Source organism: Bombina bombina, chromosome 5, assembly GCF_027579735.1.
Source record: "Bombina bombina isolate aBomBom1 chromosome 5, aBomBom1.pri, whole genome shotgun sequence".
Lineage (NCBI taxonomy): Eukaryota > Metazoa > Chordata > Amphibia > Anura > Bombinatoridae > Bombina > Bombina bombina.
Window position 1 is genome coordinate 293,237,751 of NC_069503.1, and position 21,588 is coordinate 293,259,338.

General features: G+C 35.7%; 1 protein-coding gene across 1 annotated transcript in view; it reads left to right on the plus strand.

The window, feature by feature from the left end:
- HEPACAM2 (HEPACAM family member 2) overlaps positions 1-19,840 on the plus strand; it is a 94,571-nt gene extending 74,731 nt beyond the window's left edge. The window contains exons 5-10 of the mRNA XM_053712975.1: positions 1,096-1,221; positions 1,301-1,328; positions 1,443-1,480; positions 4,512-4,585; positions 6,205-6,320; positions 17,984-19,840. Coding sequence (XP_053568950.1) covers positions 1,096-1,221; positions 1,301-1,328; positions 1,443-1,480; positions 4,512-4,585; positions 6,205-6,320; positions 17,984-18,014 — 413 coding nt within the window. The 3' untranslated portion in view covers positions 18,015-19,840. The remainder of the gene's footprint in view (positions 1-1,095; positions 1,222-1,300; positions 1,329-1,442; positions 1,481-4,511; positions 4,586-6,204; positions 6,321-17,983) is intronic.
- The last annotated feature ends 1,748 nt before the right edge of the window (positions 19,841-21,588 follow it).

Genomic DNA, 21,588 nt, shown 5'->3' on the forward strand with positions numbered 1-21,588 from the left:
CTAAAATAGCTACAATGTAATTATTAATTACATTGCAGCTATCTTAGGGTTTATTTTACAGGTAAGTATTTAGTTTTAAATAGGATTAATTTAGTTAATAAGAGTAATATTATTTAGATTTATTTAATTAATATTTAAGTTAGGGGGGTGTTAGGGTTAGTGTTAGACTTAGGTTTAGGGGTTAATAATTTTATTATAGTGGCGGCGGTGTAGGGGGGGCAGGACAGGGGTTAATAGGTATTATGTAGGTGGGGGCAGGGTCCGGGAGCGGCGGTTTAGGGGTTAACATATTTATTATAGTTGCGGCGGGGTCCGGGAGCAGCAGGATAGGGGTTAATAAGTTTATGTAGGTGGCGGCGGTATAGGGGGCGTCAGATTAGGGGTTAATAGGTATAATGTAGGTGGTGGAGGGGTCCGGGAGCGGCAGTTTAGGGGTTAATATATTTATTATAGTTGTGGCGGGGTCTAGGAGCGGCGGTTTAGGGGTTAATAACTTTATTTAGTTGCGGGGGGTTCCGGTATAGGGGGTAGAACAGTACAGTATAGTGTGAGTGCTTAGTGACAGTGGTATCAATAAAGCTGTAAAAAAGCCGAAGAGCAGTGAGATTGATGAGTGATAACTATCACAGTCCGCTGCTCATCGCCCCGTACTTGGTGCGCGGCTTTTTGACAGATTTATTGATAACTTTGGCGAGCGTATTCAGGTCCGTGGCGGCGATGTGAGGCGAGCTTAGGCGAGCGTATTGGGCCGGCGAATGCAGGTAAGTAGACGGCTTCATAACTAGAGGCCTATGTGTCACATTCTTTTTTATAAACATTCAGAAGCTTATAGTTATAAAAACTTAAAGCAATGTTCAAGATAAAACAATGAGGTCTAATGGACACTAAGAGGTTGGAAGGTTGGAGTCGACTTAAAATTAAAAAAAAAACACTTAAAATTTTTGATTTTCATGGTTTGATATTTGATCAGCTGCTTTATGTCTGATACCCTTTAGCAACCATACAAGGACATCATGCATCCAGTATTTATATCATACAAATACGTTTTTTAATTAAGTCACAAAAACAATTACTAACTATTTTAATTTCTTATAGATCCTCAGAAGCTGACTCAAAAAGGAAATTCATTGTCATCCTTAGCAGCAATTACTGGAATTTCATTATTTATTATTTTGGCAATGTCCCTTCTGTTTGTTGGGAGAAAATATCACCTTCATAGAGGTACATTACTTCATTGTGTTTTCATATTAACAAACACTATTCGTTTAGGCATATTTTTAACTCTATACTTCTTTTGCAGCTATTAAATGGAAGCTCCAGAATAGGAGGTATTTCCCCCCCCCAAAAAAAAAAATTATACTTTTTATTTTCTATTTCTCTTGACACCTTTAATATAGAACTATATTTTACTATAATTTTTATTTTTTTATTTATGGTTATAGGCCTTCAACAGAATATAGAAGAACTCAGATATTTTCAGGTAACTTACTGCCAAAAAAGATAAACATATGTATTGTCACATTATAGCTTGTAATTTAAATATAGCTAGTAGGGAACAAGATGGACATTCCATAGTGTCCCACATGGAAGAAAATAAAAATTGTATGTATATATTTATATATATTTATCTATATATATAGTGCAATATTGCTCACAATATATAGAAAATTGGTTTAATAATTATGTATCATTATTTATTTTGTTGCTATTACTGTAATGTATCTTGGTACATTTTACTGCTCTTTTCTCTATTTTATTCAAATTATGCTTAAGGAGGCATATGGCAAGTTGTTGCTCATTTGGGGACTGGAGTTGAAACCCTCAGTTAAGATGAGCAACACTCTTTTTAATTGTATTATTAAATGAAAACCATTCATTACTTTTTCTCTCATTCTCTGCTCTCTCTCCTTTCTCTCCTCTGTCTCTCTCTCTCTCTCTCCTTTTATCTTACCTCGTATGACTAATGGCATTTAGGTAAATTCATTTTAAAATGATTAATATCTATAGCAGAGCTTTCCAAACTTTTCATGTTGGTGACACACTTTTTAGACCTACATCATTTCGCGACACAGTAGTTGAGTTGTACTAGCAAACAGGAGGTTAAACTAACTTGTTTTAAGAGATACGGACACATACATAAGTTATATAATAACAAAATGTATTTACAAGTAATAGTATGTATGTGCAAGAATTAAAAAAAAAGTTTAATAACACCAGTAGCTACTTACTATTTTAATGGGATGTATGAGGTTGATGGGATGAACAGTTTCTGAATATTTAGTGGAATATTAGATAAAGACACTCACATTTCATCATCAAGCATTTTTAAAGGGACAGTCAAGTCCCAAAAAAACTTTCATGATTTAAATAGGGCATGTAATTTTAAACAACTTCCCAATTTACTTTTATCACCAATTTTGCTTTGCTCTCTTGATATTTTTAGTTGAAAGCTAAACCTAGGAGGTTCATATGCTAATTTCTTAGACCTTGAAGACTGCCTCTAATCAGAATGCATTTTGACCACTAGAGGGCATTAATTCATGTGTTTTATATAGATAACATTGAGCTCATGCATGGGAAGTGACCTAGGAGTGAGCACTAACTGGCTAAAATGCAAGTCTGTCAAAAGAACTGAAATAAGGGGGCAGTCAGCAGAAGCTTAGATACAATGAAATCACAGAGGTAAAATGTGCATTATTATAGGTGTGTTGGTTATGCAAAACTGGGGAATGGGTAATAAAGGGATTATTTTTCTTTTTAAACAATAATAATTCTGGTGTTGACTGTCCTTTTAAGCTTCCACTTCCTATCCATATAGAGCTGGAGCAGCAATGCACTACTGGGAGCTAGCTGCAAAAAAAACACTTTGACTTCTGACTTCAGCTCAGCATTTAAAGGGACATAATACTCATATGCTAAATCACTTGAAACTGATGCAGTATAACTGTAAAAAGCTGACAGGAAAATATCACCTGAGCATCTCTATGTAAAAAAAGGAAGATATTTTACCTCACAATCTCCTCAGCTCAGCAGAGTAAGTTCTGTGTAAAAAGTTATACTTCACCTGCTCCCAACTGCAGGTAAAAAAAAAAAAAAAATATGAAGAAATGAACAGCAGCCAATCAGCATCAGCAGTGCTGAGGTCATGAACTCTTTTACTGTGATCTCATGAGATTTGACTTAACTCTCATGAGATTTCATTGTAAACTTCCTTTACCTGATTGATGAAATAAGATGAGAGTGCACGAGGCTCATCCCTTCAGCTGTCCTAGGACAGACATACTAATATGCTGCTTAGAAGTCCTTTACAATGGGATGTGGCTACTGAGGAACTTTTGAGGTAAAATATCTTTCTTTTTTACATAGAGATGTTCAGGTGATATTTTCTAGTCAGCTTTTTACAGCTATGCTGCATCACTTTCAAGTGTTTCAACATTTGGGTATTATGGCCCTTTAAGCTGCTGCCCTAGTCTGACTGACTACTGCCCGCACTGCAAACGCACTGCTATCCCACTCACTGACTACACATGCAGTCACAAACCAATTGAGGAGACTACATGTGCAGTGAGGAGCCAATGTGCCACCAAAGGGAATAGTTTCAGTTCCCGGTGAGCTGCGCCAATAGGTTAAGATGTGTGCAGTTCTGGAGACCATATCTTCAGAAGGATATTAACAAACTTGAATCTGTGCAAAGGAGGGCTACCAAAATGGTACATGGTCTAAAAAATAAAACTTACCAGGATAGGCTCAATGACCTAAATATGTATAGCTTAGAGGAGAGAAGGGAAAGAGGTGATATGATAGCAACTTTCAAGTACATTAAAGGGTTTAGTAAAACTGAGGCTGTGGGTATTTTACATAAAATGGAAAATTCAAGAACAAGGGGTCATGAGCTCAAGCTAAACGGTAGTAGATTCAGAAGTAATTTGAGGAAGCACTTCTTTACAGAAAGAGTGATTGATTTATGGAATAAACTTCCTCAAGAGGTAGTAGCAACAAACACTGTGGGGGACTTTAAAAATGCATGGGACAAGCATAGGGCTATCCTACGAACTAGATAAGTTTATACTGTTAGGTAAGGTCGGGCAGACTTGCTGGGCCTATGGCTCTTATCTGCCGTCAATATCTATGTTTCTATGTTTCTATGTTTCTAAGATGATCTGTGACCCACTAGGTATCAATCACGTGTCAACTTAGTGATATGCATAGCAGGCAGGCGGAATATCGGAAACCAAAAAAAAATTTAGATTTTTTTTTTTTAAATTCAAACAAATTTGTGCTGAAGCAGGGTCACACCTACACACTGCCACCGGCACATTAGTGTGTCACGGGCACGGCACACAGTTTGGAAAGCACTGATCTATAGAATGCATACAATGAGAGGATATGTCCGCTCATTTGAATATGCTGTTTATTCCTTCTTCAGTTATGGCTTATGTATACTGTATAAACATTATATAAAAACTTTAACAATACACTAATCACCTAATAATGTTGTCTGCTTTTTGTAGGACATGAAGATGCTCTTAATGATTTTGGGATATATGAATTTGTTTCCTTTCCTGATCCTTCTGCTACACACAGGGTAAGTGCATACTGTATGTGTGGTGTTTGCCTTATGTTCCTTTAGATGTATTTTCTATTTCAAACTGTCTTCAGCTGGCTTACATCTTGTATTATAAAAATAACTATCTTTTTCTGCCAAAATGAACAGGTTTTGCTAGGGAAGTTTATATCTGAGAATTTTTATATGTAAAAATAAAATTAGTTTTCCCAAAAAAATTATAGAAGCTATGTTAAAAAATATCAGTACATACAAATACCTTTTTATGCTTATTTTTGCCTTGAAAAATACAGTATTTACAAGTATTTAGTTTAAAGACTAAAGTAATAGAAGAAAAACAGAAGAATGAAGGTAAAAACATTTTATGTGAAATGCAACATCCAAATATATTTAAACTAGTCCTAAAGCCCATGTACACAGGCCATTTTTTGCAGTACAGTGGTCCCACCCCTTGCTCTCTCTCTCCCCCCTCTCTTTTGCTGTCTCTCTCTCCCCCTCTCTTTAGATCTCTCCCCCTCTCTTTTGCTCTATCCCCCTCTCTTTTGCGCTCTCTCTCCCCCTCTCTTTTGCTCTCTCTCCCTCCTCTATTTTGCTCTCTCTCCCCCTCTCTTTTGCTCTCTCCCCCTCTCTTTTGCTCTCTCTCCCCCCTCTCTTTTGCTCTCTGTCCCCCTCTCTTTTGCTCTCTCCCCCTCTCTTTTGCTTTCTCTCTACCCTCTTTTGCTCTCTCTCACCACTCTTTTGCTCTCTCTCCCCTCTATTATGTTCTCTATCCCCCCTCTTTTGCTTTCTCTGCCCCATTTTTTGCTCTCTCTCTCTCCCCTTCTCATTTGCTCTCTCTTCCCCTCTTTTGCTCTCTCCCCTTCTTTTGCTCTCTCTCCCCCCTCTTTTGCGCTCTCTCCCTCTCTTTTGCTCTCACCCCCCTCTCTTTTGCTCTCTCTCCCCTCTCTTTTGCTCTCTCCCCCTCTCTTTTGCTCTCTCCCCCCTTTCTTTTGCTCTCTCTCCCCTCTGTTTTGCTCTCTTTCCCTCCTCTTTTGCTCTCTCTCATTTCTCTTTTGCTCTCTCTCCTCTCTCTTTTTCTCTCTCCCTCTTTTGCTCTTTCTCCTCTCCCCCCTCTTTTGCTCTCTCTCCCCCCTCTCTTTTGCTCTCTCTCTCCTCCCTCTCTATTCCTCTCTCTCCTCCCCCTTTTGCACTGTCAACCACGCCCTTTCCCGCCCAGCAACGCCCCCACCATGGATGCTTCTGTTGGCCACACACCCATCATGCCCCCATCCTTTATTAAAGAGTATTCCTAGGTGGTTTCATGAGTGTGCAGGTATCTTTAGCCATTTGGCAGCAGTGTTTGCAACAATGTTTATAGCAATGTTATACATTGTTTCAAGCACTGCTGTCATAGACTGCTAAAGACAAGTGCACGCTTCTGAGCTATCATTCTATTCAGTCTAAAGTCAATTCGATAATAGAAGTAAATTGGAAAGTTGTTTAAAATTGCATGTTCTGTCTGAATCATGAAAGTTTAAGTTTGAGTTTACTATCATTTTAAATTAATTTGATTAAATATTATTTTACTTAGTGCATGGTTGATCACTAAAAAAGGTAGTTAAAAAGTAATGGTATTTTAACAGTGCTATTTTTTCTTTAAGGCATCAAGCAACAAATCAGTTTCAACATCTAATGTCTCTCAAGCCCATGATGTAAACTGTACAGTTTATGAAGTCATACGGCATGTTCCCGAACAACCCCAGAATGGTCAGCAGGAGTAAGTTTGTTAGATATTCTTATAGACTGGGACACAGCAGGTATTTAATTACACTGATTACTTTTGGCACATATGAAAAAAACATCAAAGTACATTTTTTAAAACCTGAAGGGGACAATATATGTTAAATATTTTATTCATTTTAAACTTAGTTTGTGCCTTAAATATTCAAATAAACTATATAATCAGCTTTGTAACTGCTATAGTGATTTAACATTTTAACTTTAAATAGGTCTCTTGGAAACAGCGGTGGAGACATTCACAAGGCTATTAATATCACTATTTATTTCCTATTATGCACACTCTGGTTTTAGACTGTCTGCCTGGCCCATACAGACATGCCAACATACGTGCAGCATAGGAAAGTATAGCACACTGCAGGCTGAGCGCAGGTAATAAATATGGAATGAGGGTGGATGGCAGCATTGTCATTGGCTGTAATGCCCAATTCTGAATGCTAAAATGAAAAAATCTTCATGTTCAAGGGCAGGCAGGAGAAAGCTTCATGGAGCAATGGTTAAAGGTGAAACATTTATTTTTCCTAGAGCAGCTACAAATTTATTTTAAAGTCTTGTGAGATTCTCCAAGAAATCTAAATCACAAAGAGGTGTTCCCAGGTCATGCTCTTATAACAATAGGAATCACAAAAATATATAATTTAAAAATTGTAAAAAAAGAATAAATGAAATACTGAGATAAAAGTACTCTGTAAAAATTTATTGTTTAATGACATTTGAAATCATAACAACACTGTTCTGCAAAAAAATCATTTTACAGAAAAATTAAAATTAAGTTTAAATTTCTGCAGGAAAAAGATGATTTAAGGCACGCAGTAGAAATTGCAAAAAAGTACACTGCACCTGCAAAAAGTGCTGTGAAATTTGTATTTATATTACAAAACTCAAACTGTGTTATTTCACTTATTGTTAAATGCGTTTCTCTTCCTCTGCTAGAGCAGTGTTTCTCAACCCCTGTCCTCAAGTACCCCCCCAACAGGCCAGGTTTTCATTATAGCTGAACCAGTGCACAGGTAAAGTAATCAGCTGATCAGTAACCAGGGTTACTAACCTGCTCTCACCCATAAACTGATTATTTCACCTGTGCACTGGTTCAGCTATAATAAAAACCTGGCCTGTTGGGGGTACTTGAGGACCGCAGTTGAGAAAAAATGTGCTAGAGGGCTGAACAGGCGCATTCCATGCAAGTAGCTGAAATTTCTCCCCCAGGTCTGTTGTATTCTCTCGTACACGAACACAAACACACACACATATATAGTACAAACACACCAGGGGTCAAGTCCTACAAAACAAAGTGTGTGAACTCACCAAGACTTACACCCCTCGCAAATAATATTGTTTTATACACACACACACTGTATTTATATGTATATAATCGATATACTCTAGTTAATGAAAGCAAATTAAAACCAATGAATGGACAAGGTTAAATATTTACATAGCATGGGTGAAATGTGTATTTATAATTTAGGATTCAACTGATTTTTTTTTTTTTTAAAACAAAAAATAACTAAACTAGACCCATGTGATTGATGTTGTTTAATGTCAAGATCCAGGGTGTCCATACTTTGTTTTTAACTGACATGGTGCATAGCCAGCTAAGCTTCAATTCCTCACACCCTCCTTGCTCCCCCCATCTTCGTTTCCAGGGCGGGCTGAGACCTCTGTGACTGACAGCAACTCCAGACTCCTCTGTCACAGAGTCTCACCCACTTAAGGTGCAATAGTACTATTTCTGCTGAGGGGAGCTAAATAACCCCAAAGCAAGCCACACAGAAATGTAATCACCATGTGTTTCACACAGTGTGGGGTGATCACACAGCAGGGCCGCTGACAGGCTTGCATTTAGTGTATTGTAGGAAGTGTTTCCTCAATATCCCTCTAACCAGACTGTGTTCCAGCTCCTACCAACAGCAGCAGAAGTGTTTACTGAAGCATTTCTGTTCTCTGTCCAGGGGGAACTTAGTTCCACCTGCAAAAATAGTGCAGGAACTCCGTTCCCATGTGTTTCCGCTGGACTTGACCCCTGAAACACACACACATAGTATACACATGCACACACATATATAGTATACACACATATAGTATATACTCACACACCTACACATACAGAATACGCATACACAGACACATACATATAGTATACACACATATTATAAACATACACACACATATATAATGTATATATATATATATATATATATATATATATATAGTATACCACACATATATAGTATACAAATACACACACACACACATTTAGTATACCACACATATATAGTATACAAACACACATATATAGGGCCAGATTACAAGTCAAACGTTATTTGCGCTAGACGTAAGTTTTTTGCATGGGTTGGGTAACTCTTATATTGCAAGTTGAAAATAAATTGTTTTCACTCTCACGCTAACCTGATACACATAAAAAGCCAAACTTTTAATATCACGTGCACGATAACGTATTCCCCTATAGAAGACAATGAAGCAAAAAAGTTAAAAAAACAAACACCCTACTCGTGTGCAAACCGGATCGCATATGCGCACACACACATACATATAGTATACACACACATAGAGGAATATAGAGGCCTATTTAACACAGGTCTGTCAGACCTGATCCGACAGTGCGGATCAGGTCCGCCAGACCTCGCTTAAAGCAGAGAGCAATACGCTCTCCATATTCAGCATTGCACCAGCAGCTGGTGCAACGCCGCCCCCTGCAGACTCGTGGCCAATCAGCCGCCAGCAGGGGGTTATCGGGTTGAATTGTGGAGATCTCTGTCCGCCTCCTCAGAGCAGGCGGACAAGCTATGGAGCAGCGGTCATTCTGAAGACTCACCAGAAACACGGGCTCTCAAGCTCCATTCGGAGCTTGATAAATGAGCCTCATAGTATACACACAAACATACATATAGTATACACACAAACATACATATAGTATACACACAAACATACATATAGTATACACACAAACATACATATAGTATACACACAAACATACATATAGTATACACACAAACATACATATAGTATACACACAAACATACATATAGTATACACACACAGAAACACATTGTATACACACAAACATACATATAGTATACACACACAGAAACACATTGTATACATACAACAACAACAACAAAAGGCCAAGCAATTATTATTGGTCAACTGATAAATAAAAGAATAGGATACAGTTGGAATACATGATAGCTTAGTAATGGGTCTTATTTATTATTCATATTAATAATATGCTGACTACATTCAGATGAAACAACAGTTAGGTAACAAAATTACTAGATCTATGAGGCTAGTCAGATGACTTGCAATTTAAAAATGGAAGCACAGTTTATGGGCCAAGGACATACAAAGTAAAGCTGCATGAAAAATAGAATATTAACATATCTAAACGTGATGAGATTTTGTTGACGGTTGAGAGACTAGCCAAGAATGCATGCAATGCAGTGGATGAAGTCATTATAATTAGCATCACAAGTAAAATAACACACAACAATATAAGCTGCACAAAAGCTTCACATGTTTTAGGTTTTGTCAAGACTGGTAACATGAACAAGTTTGCTAAATTCCAAAGAATTTCATTGCTGCATTCAAATGCTTTGATCATTTGTAAGTGAACCTTTGTCTGAATTAGTCTTAAGTGCGCCAACCTGATATGAAATATTAATATTTCCCATTCCAATGTTCTTCACATAGCAAAATATGTTCTATTTATTCATAAATCTCTCTCTCTCTCTCTCTCTCTCTCTCTCTCTCTCTCTATATATATATATATATATATATATATATATATATATATATATATATATATATATAATTATATATATATACTGTATATATATATACTATATATATATATATATATATATATATATATATAATGTTTTTGGTAAAATATATATCCATACATATATATATATATATAGGTATATACTGTATATGATCATATATTGATATAGATATATACAGGTATATTTATGAATATCTATTTAAAAATACTTAGAACATATTCCCCTATCTGAACATAAGAATGTGAAATATTTGCAGTAAAAACACAGTTAAACACTTTGGGACAGATGTGGAGCGACATTTAGTGCTTTCACTAGAGCTCTAATTGGCTATAAGTAAACTTTTTGTGCACTGTGGCTTGTGCAAATAGCCAAACAGAGTATCACGCTTGCAATAACCTTTTTCCACATAGAAGTCAATAGAAAAAAACAGATTCCATGGGGCCTATCTATCAAGCTCCGAAAGGAGCTTGACGGCCCTTGTTTCTGGCGAGTCTTCAGACTCGCCAGAAACAGCAGTTATGAAGAGAGCGGTCACAAAGACCGCTGCTCCATAACCCTGTCCGCCTGCTCTGAGCAGGCGGACAAGAATCGCAACAATTCAACCCGATCGAGTACAATCAGGTTGATTGACACCCCCATGCTGGAGGCCCATTGGCCGCGAGCCTGCAGGGGGCGGCTGTGAGCTGCTGGTGCAATGTTAAATGTGGAGAGCGTATTGCTCTCCGCATTCAACGGTGTCTTGAGGACCTGATCCGCACTGTCGGATCAGGTCCGCAAGACATTTCTTAAATATGCCTCTATATTCTCATGTGCGCTACCCCGACATGAAAATATTAATATTTCACATTCCAATGTTCTTCACATAGCAGAATATGTTCTAGATATTCATAACTACATATTTCTACATACAGTATATATACAGACATACACAAATTAAGAAAAACAAAAATACACTATAGCCCTTTCCAGTCAAACACCTTGTCATATACCATATACCTTTTAACACTTAGAAAACTTTTTTTTATTAATATTTATATGATAAATTTTTCATCAGAAACTGTATATCTGTGTAACACTTTATTTTAATGTATTTCTGTTTCGTTTTGTGCCCATTTTTTTAACCCTTACACTAGGGGGGCGATTTATGAAAGTGCGAGTGGACATGATACGCTGTAGCATATCATGTCTGCCGCACATTGATAAATGCCGACAGCATACGCTGTCAGCATTTATCATTGCACAAGCAGTTCTTGTGAACTGTTGGTGCAATGCCACCCCCTGCAAATTTGCGGCCGCTGGCACGGGGTGTCAATCAGCCCAATCGTATAGGATCGGGCGGATTGATGTCCACAGCCTCAGAGCAGGCGGACAAGTTATGGAGCAGCGGCCTTTAGAACGCTGCTTTATAACTGCTGTTTCCAGCGAGCCTGAAGGCTCGTACAAAAACGGGCATCAAGCTCCATTTGGAGCTTGATAATTCGGCCCCTAGGTCTGCAGTCAAGCTAACCCAATGAGCGCAAATGTTTTTTGTGCTTGAGTGCACCCTTTTACTTTTAGCTTGTATTATGCTTGCAAATTAGCGCATCCGCGATATTGCCTAATGTCCCCCCACGCTAACTTTAGCGTGACACTTGTTATCTAGGTAAAGAGAAAATATGAAACATAAATAATAAATGTGTTGGTATAAAAACAGTTTATAAAATTGAATAATGCACAATCCCCAGGGTCACCTTGTCACTTGTGTAGATAAAATATCAGAAAAGAGCTTAGTGGGCCTCTTTAAGGATTCCAAACATCAAACCATAGAATCAATTTACTATTATTCATATTGTCAGTAGGTCTATCTTTGTAAAATCATCTGTCTTATAAGATAGACATTTTATCTCGTATTGTATTAGGCACATTAGTGCCAATGTGGCTGAAATTAAAGGGAAGCAAAATTCACTTTTATGGTTCAGATAGAGCAAGCAACTTTAAGACACTTTTCAGTTTTCTTTCATTGTCAAATTTACTTAATTCTCTTGGTATCCTATGTGGAAAAGCATACATATATAGGCACAGGAGCAGGAATGCACTACAGTGAGTAAGCTGGTAATTTGTTGCTATACAAATATATAATTTATTCACTGGATGCGTTCCACTAGGCAGGGGCGTCTTTAACACAGGGCAAAAGGGGCAGCTGCCCAGGGCCCAGTCTCTGTTTTTTTTTGGTTCATACCAGACTGCTGATGTGACATGGGGAACACCCACATTCAGTCCTAATACTGTCACAGTCAAAAGTACTCTGCTTATATATTTATTTATTTATTTTTAAACTGTGCCAGACCGTGCCGGTGTCATGTGACATGCCAAGCTATTGCCATGTGCTGTTTTAGATGTACACTGTGCAGCACTGAATGCAAAGCCCTAACTCGGCATCCAGCCATTCCCACTGCATCAGAAAAGGTCCTGCTGGGGTTATCACTGTTACCAGGTAACTGCTCTGGTTGTGGGGATTGTTTCTGGGTAGGGCTGACTGTAGGTGCATGCAGCAGAAAGCTGGAGCGGCAGGCACGTGAGGATTTGAGAATCTGTGCAGCTGCATACACTGCTCTCTTCAGTCTTGAGGCTGTGTGACTCATCTCACACTGTATCCTATTGGCTGCCCTAAATCTCTTTAACCAGCTAACCTCACACCAGAATCACATTCAAAAGAATATTAAATGAATCTACAGTGGAGGAATTTATATATTTATTTACTTATTAGTACTGCTTAGGTTCAGTTTCACATATTGCAATTTATTTCATTTTTTTAAAAATGATTTAGTTGTTTTTTGGGATGTTGGGGTGGAGAGCGAAATTGCATGGGGTGAAATTTTTTGCCCAGGGTCCAGTTAATATTAAAGACGGCCCTGCCACTAGGTACCAGTAATGCACTGCTGCTCTAGAGCTGACCTTAAAGGGACATGAAACCCAATTTTTTTCTTTCATGATTTAGAAAGAGCATGCACTTGTAAACAACTTTCTAATTTACTTCTATTATCTAATTTTCTTCATTTTCTTGATATTCTTTGCTGAAAAGCATATCTAGATATGCTCAGTAGCTGCTGATTGGTAGATGCACATAGATGCCTTGTGTGATTGGCTCACCCATGTGCATTGCAATTTAAAAAAAAAGAATATCTAAAGAATGAAACAAATTAGATAATAGAAGTAAATTGGAATGTTATTTAAAATTGTATTCTCTTCCTGAATCATGAAAGAAAATGTTTGGGTTTAGTGTCCCTTTAAATATGTGTTTAACCCCTTTGCAGGAGTTATACACATAGTTAAATAGAAGTTCTAACATTTAAAAAAATCAGATTAATGTAAATGGTTAAAAATGTTAAAATGGAAAAGACTCATTAGTTTCAATATTATTTCTCAATATATTTTAAATAGAGCTAAGCTTCCTTACTTCAGTACACTATATTAAAGTGACAGTAAAGTCATAATTAGACAAAATCATGATTTAGACAGAGCATACAATTTTAAACAACTTTCCAATTTACTTCTATTAATTTTCTTCCTTCTTTTATCCTTTGCTGAAAAGTTTATCTAGAAAATCTCTGGAGCAGTGAAGAACCTAGGTTCTAGCTACTGATTGGTGGCTGCATATATATATATATATATATATATATATATATATATATATATATATATATATATATATATATATATATATATATATATATATACAGTATATATACCTGTATACTGATTGTCATTGGGTCACCCATGTGTTCAGCTAGAAACTAGTAGTGTATTGCTGCTCCTTCAGCAAATGATACCAAGAGAATGAAGCAAATTTGATAATAGAAGTAAACTGGAAATTTGTTTAAAATGGTATGTTCTAACTAAATCATGAAAGAAAAAATATGGGTTTCATGTCCCTTTAACTAAAGCTAACAGTGACATGTCCTGTTCTTATCTGGGTTATGATGTGGAACTTCATAGACTAAACTAAGCCCCTTACCCTACTGAGATCAACACTGTCCCAAATGCACCTTATCAAAGTGATGAACTAAGTAAATAACAGTTTGTATAGTCCCTACAAACGTTTTGAAAACATATATATTTCTTAGCCAATTTTATAATTGGTGGTTTAATGTGTTTGCTTACAATGTGCAAACAAAACACAGTTACATCAACACAATTTCTGCAGCAGCTGAATAAATATTTTTAGTTTGCGTTACATAGTAAATAAATTGTGCTTTTATAGACTAATTCTGAGGATACATTATAGCTAAAATATTTAATTGAATCTTTTATTGTAATACTGCTAAAAAAAAAAGGTGTATTTGATTCTCTAGAGACATTTAGCACACTGGTTGTGTGGGAAATGCCAGGCTGCAAATATATCAGTGTTCATTGTATAAACAGCCGATATATAGAGCTTTAAAAGAGCAATAGGAAACCATTTTATGCATGCTCAGGTCAATTCTGGCTTAAAGGGACAGTCTACAATCGAATTTTTGTTGTTTAAAAAGACAGATAATCCCTTTATTACCCATTCCCCAGTTTTGCATAACCTACACAGTTATATTAATACACTTTTTAGCTCTGTGATTACCTTGTATCTAGGAACCTTCTGACAGCCCCCTGATCACATGACTGTGACTATTTATTATTTATTGACTTGCATTTAGTATTGTTTTGTGCTAACTCTTAAATAACTCCCTGTGCCTGAACACAGTGTTATCTATATGGCCCAAAGTCTGTTGTTGTGAAAAGCAATTTTAAAAGCATGTGATAAGAGGCAGCCCTCAAGGTTTAGTTTCAACTAAGAATACCAAGAGAACAAAGCAAATTTGATGATAAAAGTAAATTGGAAAGTTGATTAAAATTACATGTCCTATCTAAATAATATAAGTTTAATTTTGACTAGACTGTCCCTTTAATTTTCTAAGCCAATCCAGTCCATTTGAATAGCCACTAATTTAATTTGCAAACCTGTCTTTTATGCATATGGGTCAACAACATTTTTTGTTTACATTTAGGTAAACTAATCTAAATTTGTGTGTTAAAGTGATTTGTGTTAATACTCTTGTGTAGTTTTCATTATTTTCTCACAAATAATACATAATGATGTATCCTTCTCATTTTTCACTAAGGGGCATATTTATCAAAGTGCGAGCGGACATGATACGATGTAGAGTATTATGTCCGCCGCACATCGATAAATGCCGACAACATACGCGGTCAACATTTATCATTGCACATACCGCCCCCTGCAGATTTGCGGCCAATTGGCCGCTAGCAGACGGTGTCAATCAGCCCAATCATATTTGATTGGGTTGATTTCTGTCCTCCGCCTCAGAGCAGGCAGACAAGTTATGGAGCAGCAGTCTTTAGACCATTCGGAGCTTGATAATTCTGCTCCTAAAGCACAAAATAATCTAGCATAGGCATATCTATCTTGGAACCATTCAATAACATTGGCATATATATATATATTTAAAATAATGTTCAAAGAGAGCACTCTCACCTCCAAAAGCATAATGCCAGGGTGCCAGCAGGTAAATATAAAAATAAAGGAAGGCACTCTCTGGTCTTTTTAGTGAGTAACTTTAATGAATAAAGTGTGACGTTTCGGGGACACACTCCCCTTCCTCTGAGGAAGGGGGGTGTGTCCCCGAAACGTCACACTTTATTAATTAAAGTTACTCACTAAAAAGACCAAATAGTGCCTTCCTTTGTCTTTATATATATATATATATATATATATATATATATATATATATATATATATATATATATATATATATATATATATATATATATATATATATATATATCCAATTACCAGATCCTTCCCACTTGTAGGGCATCCGCCTGGGTGCAAACTTGAATAAAATACAGCAGCCAAAGAAAGGTGCACTCACAGGACTTTCGATGTGAAGAGTTGACCCCCTCATTAAAGTAAGCAGTATCATGACTGCAAACCATTCATTAAGTCAGCAGCAATAATTATTAAGATTTGCAAACCTTTTCTTTTTTTTAATTTAATAATTTTTTTAATTTAATAAAGGAACAGAAAATTGAGTATGGAATACACAGCAAACAGGATAGCAATTTAACAATCTTAATTTAGCTGATTTTTTTTATTTGTGATGAAATAACTACTTCTTGGTAACAGTCATTCATTCTTTAAGACAAAATAGCAAAATAGTTTAAAAACAAAGCTTGTTCACCATGCTACTCACTAATTGTCTTATAATTTGTGTGCAATGTTTCTCATTATTTCTTTGTAAATAATGATCTCACATTTGGCACAGATCTAACAACCTTGTCTACACCCAGGACATTTAAACCACAACAAACAAAACATAAAAACTTAGGTTAAAGCTTTTGCTTTAACCTCGGTAAGTGCACGTTTGTGATAAAAAGGGTCATAAAATCTAAAGAATTCCAGTTGCATGTAAACAAGATAGAATAATTGTCATTTCTTCCATGGGTGTTTTAGCAAAGTTCTGCACTCTCCCTCTGATCTCATATCTTAGTGAATATAGAGTATAATCCTCACTTATTATACTGAAAATACAGCCTTGTATGAATGCAAAATTGTTAACAAGATGAAGTGTACAGTCTGAGCTTTTGCTTCCTCTAAATCAGGGAGGCCAGCTGGAGCTCTATAGGCCACATGTGGCCCACTGCACTCATTTCTGAGCACCATAGTTTTTGCAAACCCAGGAACATGCTAAAACGTGTGCCTTGGAGACTTCTGGTGGGTGGGCAAAAAGGGTATATTTATAGAGGGGGGTACACTGCAAACCTAACTAAATCTGGCCCTGTGCCACTGGACATTTTACTGTGTGTTTAATAGCCAAAAATTATATGCAGCTCTTAAGGCTTCTAAAATATTAATCTGCAGTCCGCATATCTTCGGAAGTTGTTCATCACTGTTCTAATAATAGATTTAATGGGAATGCCAAAGCTCACCTTGCAGAAAATTAAAGGGACAGTAAATACCTTAGAATATTTATTACATGTTTAGTTATGTGTAATGAACACCTTTGCAATGCACTTTCATTATTTATTTTGCCACTTTTCATGTAACTTCTGAAAACTGAGCCATTTCTTATTCTCAAAACTTAAAATGCATCCTGCTGACATCTCAAGGCTGACTCTGCTATATATCTGTCTCTAATTGGCTTTATCAGATATCAACTGTAAAACAATTCATTTTATATTAAATTGATGGCAGTGGCTAGCCTTGTTCTCTTAGGGCTAAAGCCCAGATTGACTCCTCCAAATAAGGCAAATGGCGGGTTGAATTTGGCTTTTAAAAAAATAAAAGCAGTGTAAAGAATGTTAATTTGTTTTTAAAAAATGAAGACTTGGCGTCAGGTTTTCCACTCATATTACAAGTTGAAAGTAAATGCGATCGATTGAGCCCAATTGGAGTTAACGCGCATTGGGTTAGCGTGACCTCAGAGCTCTGGTTAACTGTTTAGCAAAAAAAGTGTTACAAAACATCAAAAATACATTACAAAGCACCCTTGCACTCACAATAACGCCATCTAATAAAAAATATTAAAAAAAAAAAATAGACAAAAAGTTATAAAGGCGCAAAGATATGAGGTCTTAGGTTTAAGAAAAAAAAAGCAGACAAATAGATTTTACATTGAGATATATACCTATACATGTCTAAATATGTCTATGTATGTGTGTGTGTGTGTGTATATATATATATATATATATATACAGTATATATATATACATATCTCCTACTATCAGTTTTACTGCATGTGCTTGACTAAAATATTTTAAATGTATTTAAAGATGAAAATTTAAATCCAACTTTTATTTTTTACAGATTAAACCAGTGCTCGAATACTGATGGATGAAAAGCCATGCTAATAACCAAGGTGCCTGCGTGAAGAACTGTTTCCCAGTGTTGCAGTTTATCCCACAATTGGCAACAAAGAAAAACATCTTATTTATTCTAGTAAAATACCTCAATATTCTGGCCCTAACTGCTATGTATTATTGCACTTATATTGTCTTTGGTGACATTCATACAACGTAAATTAAATGTATGGTATAAAAATTATTTTTCAAACATTTAAACCCCCATTTTTGAATCATCATGCTAACAAAAAGGTTTGTGTTTATTGCTAAAATCAACGTCAAGCTTAAACTGTTTTAGATCACCTCAGCTGCCTTGAAAATATGAGAAATTGAAGGATGAAACTATTTAAAAAATAGTTTTTTTTTATTGCGTTTTCACAGGTGTTTACACAATAAAGAAGAAAACATAGTACATAATAGATAAAACAGGTGCATCAAATTACCAGATATATGTCCATAGTATGAGTGGTCTTACTGCTGGTGAGGACGCCATAATACTTAATTCAAGAGAAAAAAGTCATGACAGACTTAGAAGTTCAGTTGAATCAAATATTAATATAGTAAAAAAGTTGTTATTCTCTAAACACAGTTTGAGAACACTGAAACACAATCTAGAGATTTGCACTATATATTCAAGAAGCCTGAATCCATCAAGATGGAGGAACAAAAGAGCCAAAAAAAGGGGGGGGGGGAGTCTCTTCCCTACATACAGACAGAGTCTATATAGAGAGCATACACGTTGTGATCTACATTTCCCAGTAGACGTCCTCGACCATAAAGGAGTAGTCTGGTCTCCCCATTTCCAACCAGGATCAAACAATTTTTATTAAGTGATAAAGTTTTTTACTTTCCATTGAAAGCTAAGTCACCGCAGGGTCAACTTAGACTTAAGTCTAGATTCAGTAAACTGAAGAGATTTGCCATTTGCTAAATTCTTTCTAAAATAGGAAAGGCCTCACATCAGACATAATTATATATTTTTTTTTAAATTGTTTTACAAATTACATGGAACTCATTGAGGTTTTACCACTTTAATTAAAGGGACAGTAAACACCTTGTAATTACAAGACATGTTTGTTGTCTTGTTTTAGAATAACATACCAACCAAGTACAAACAGCTTCAAAATAAATTAGCATCATGTTTGATGTAATTGTTTTTCAATAGCCAATGTTAGTATAAATTGCATTGTTGTAAATTTCTTATCTGTTAAAGCCAATTAGGGAAAGGTATAAAGCAGGGTTATCCTTGAGAAGTCTGCACAAAGTGCTTTTTCACTAATGAGAATTAGAAAAGACAGACTTTTAAGGGTTAAATTACTTGAAAAGAGGGCAAAATAGAAAAAGCACAAAGTACATTGAAAAGTTGTTTTTCTACACAGAACTAGACATTTTTATAATAAAGGGACAGTCTACACCATAATTTTTATTGTTTTAAAAGATAGATAATCCCATTAATAGCCATTCCCTAGTTTTGCATTACCAACACAGTTATATAAATACACATTTTACCTCTGTAATTATCTTGTATCTAAGCCTCTGCAAACTGCCCCCCTATTTTAGTTCTTTTGACAGACTTGCATTTTAGCCAATCAGTGCTCGCTCCTAGGAACTCCACGTGTGTAAGCACAGTGTTATCTATATGACACACATGAACTAACACCCTCTAGTGGTGAAAAACTGTCAAAATGCCCTGAGAGAAGAGGCGACCTTCAAGGGCTTAGAAATTAGAATATGAACCTCCTAGGTTTAGCTTTCAACTAAGAATACCACGAGAACAAAGCAACATTGATCATAAAAGTAAATTGGAAAATTAATTAAAATTACATGCCCTATCTGAATCATGAAAGTTTATTTTGGACTAGACTGTCCCTTTAAAGGGATACTAAACCCAATTTTTTTCTTTAATGATTCAGATAGAGCATGACATTTTAAGCAACTTTCTAATTTACTCCTATTATCAATTTTTCTTAGTTCTCATGTTATCTTTACTTGAAAAAGCAGGAATGTAAGCTTAAGAGCATGCCCATTTTTGGTTCAGCACCTGGGTAGAGCTTGCTGAATGGTTTGATACATTGCTGAACCAAAAATGGGACGGCTCTTAAGCTTATATTCCTGCTTTTTCAAGTAAAGATAACATGATAACGAAGAAAAAATGATAATAGGAGTAAATTAGAAAGTTGCTTAAAACTGCATGCTCTATCTGAATCATGAAATAAAAAAAATGGGTTTAGTGTTCCTTTAACTGCATCTATCTACAGGTATACCCCGCTCATACAGCGAGTTAGGGACCGGAGCCCCGCTGTAAAGTGAAAACCGCCTTAAAGTGAAACAAGGCAGTTTTAGCTTTCTTTTCACTTGCCAGTGTGTTTAAAGACTTGAAAACATGTTTGAACTAACAAATATTAGGAGTGCAATAGTGCTATGTTCAGTTTAACACTAGCACAGCAAGTATTCAATAAATACTGTACCTGTAAAATTGTCACAATTACTGTAGTAAAATTTGCCAGACTATAGCACTGAGACACAGATTGCACTGCAATGCTATAAACAGAGTGAACTAAGCATAACAAAATGGTGCCATTCACTTTTCTAGCAATCTCACAATGATTATAGAACTGTTTCAAAATCCTTGGAGGTTGAACTTCAGCTCCACAAAGCGCTGTATTAGCGAATCGCTGTAAAGTGAAGCGCTGTAAAGTGAGGTATACCTGTATTTATCTTTATTACATTGCTATGTCAGTCTTTCTTGTAATGTTCTTTAACAGTGTTTTCATCACACAATAATAAAGTGTAACATCATAACAAGCCCATTGATTTTAAAAGACAATCATCTAGTTGCCCACGCACATAGTAAGAGAGCTTGTTAAATAATGTTTATGACACAAATAGCATTTTGCTGCACTATATGGTTTTCGCAAATCTTGTGATTTATAGACAACATTACAGATTGAAAAAAGTGGGAAATCGGAGGTGTTACCAGGTGACTTCACTGTGACTGAGAAATTAAATTACAACTTATTTTGAATTTGTTGTTTACCAATGATGTACTAATACAGCTATTTAAAAAAAGGTTATTTTAAGGATATAAAAATGGTTTTATTTTTTTGAAGTAGAAAAATTGTGTTTATTGTGTTTTAAATTGTTTACTTTCTACAGTAAGTTTAATTTGGTATTGTGGAACTTTTCTGCAATAAATTTCTAAAATGTAATATATTATTTATTAATTTGGAAACATTTAGAGAAGATAGCTATGAGATAATAAATAACACAACATACTATAATAACTGCAGTTCTCTATTGTTTGTGTTAAATTGTATAATCTATAATGAAATAATATGTCTCAGATGTAAAATATATCTAAATATTAATGTTTGTAGAGTTAAATATAATAAAAAAAAAAGAAAAGGAATGATTTATATTTTTGTGGTACCACACTGTAACATATGTATAGCAGTTTTATGTATGTTCAGATTAAATTTTTTTCGATAAATCTAGAAAAACTAATTTTTTAATATGTGATTATAGGATAGTTTAAAACATAGATGATGCGACAGAATACCTATTAATGTG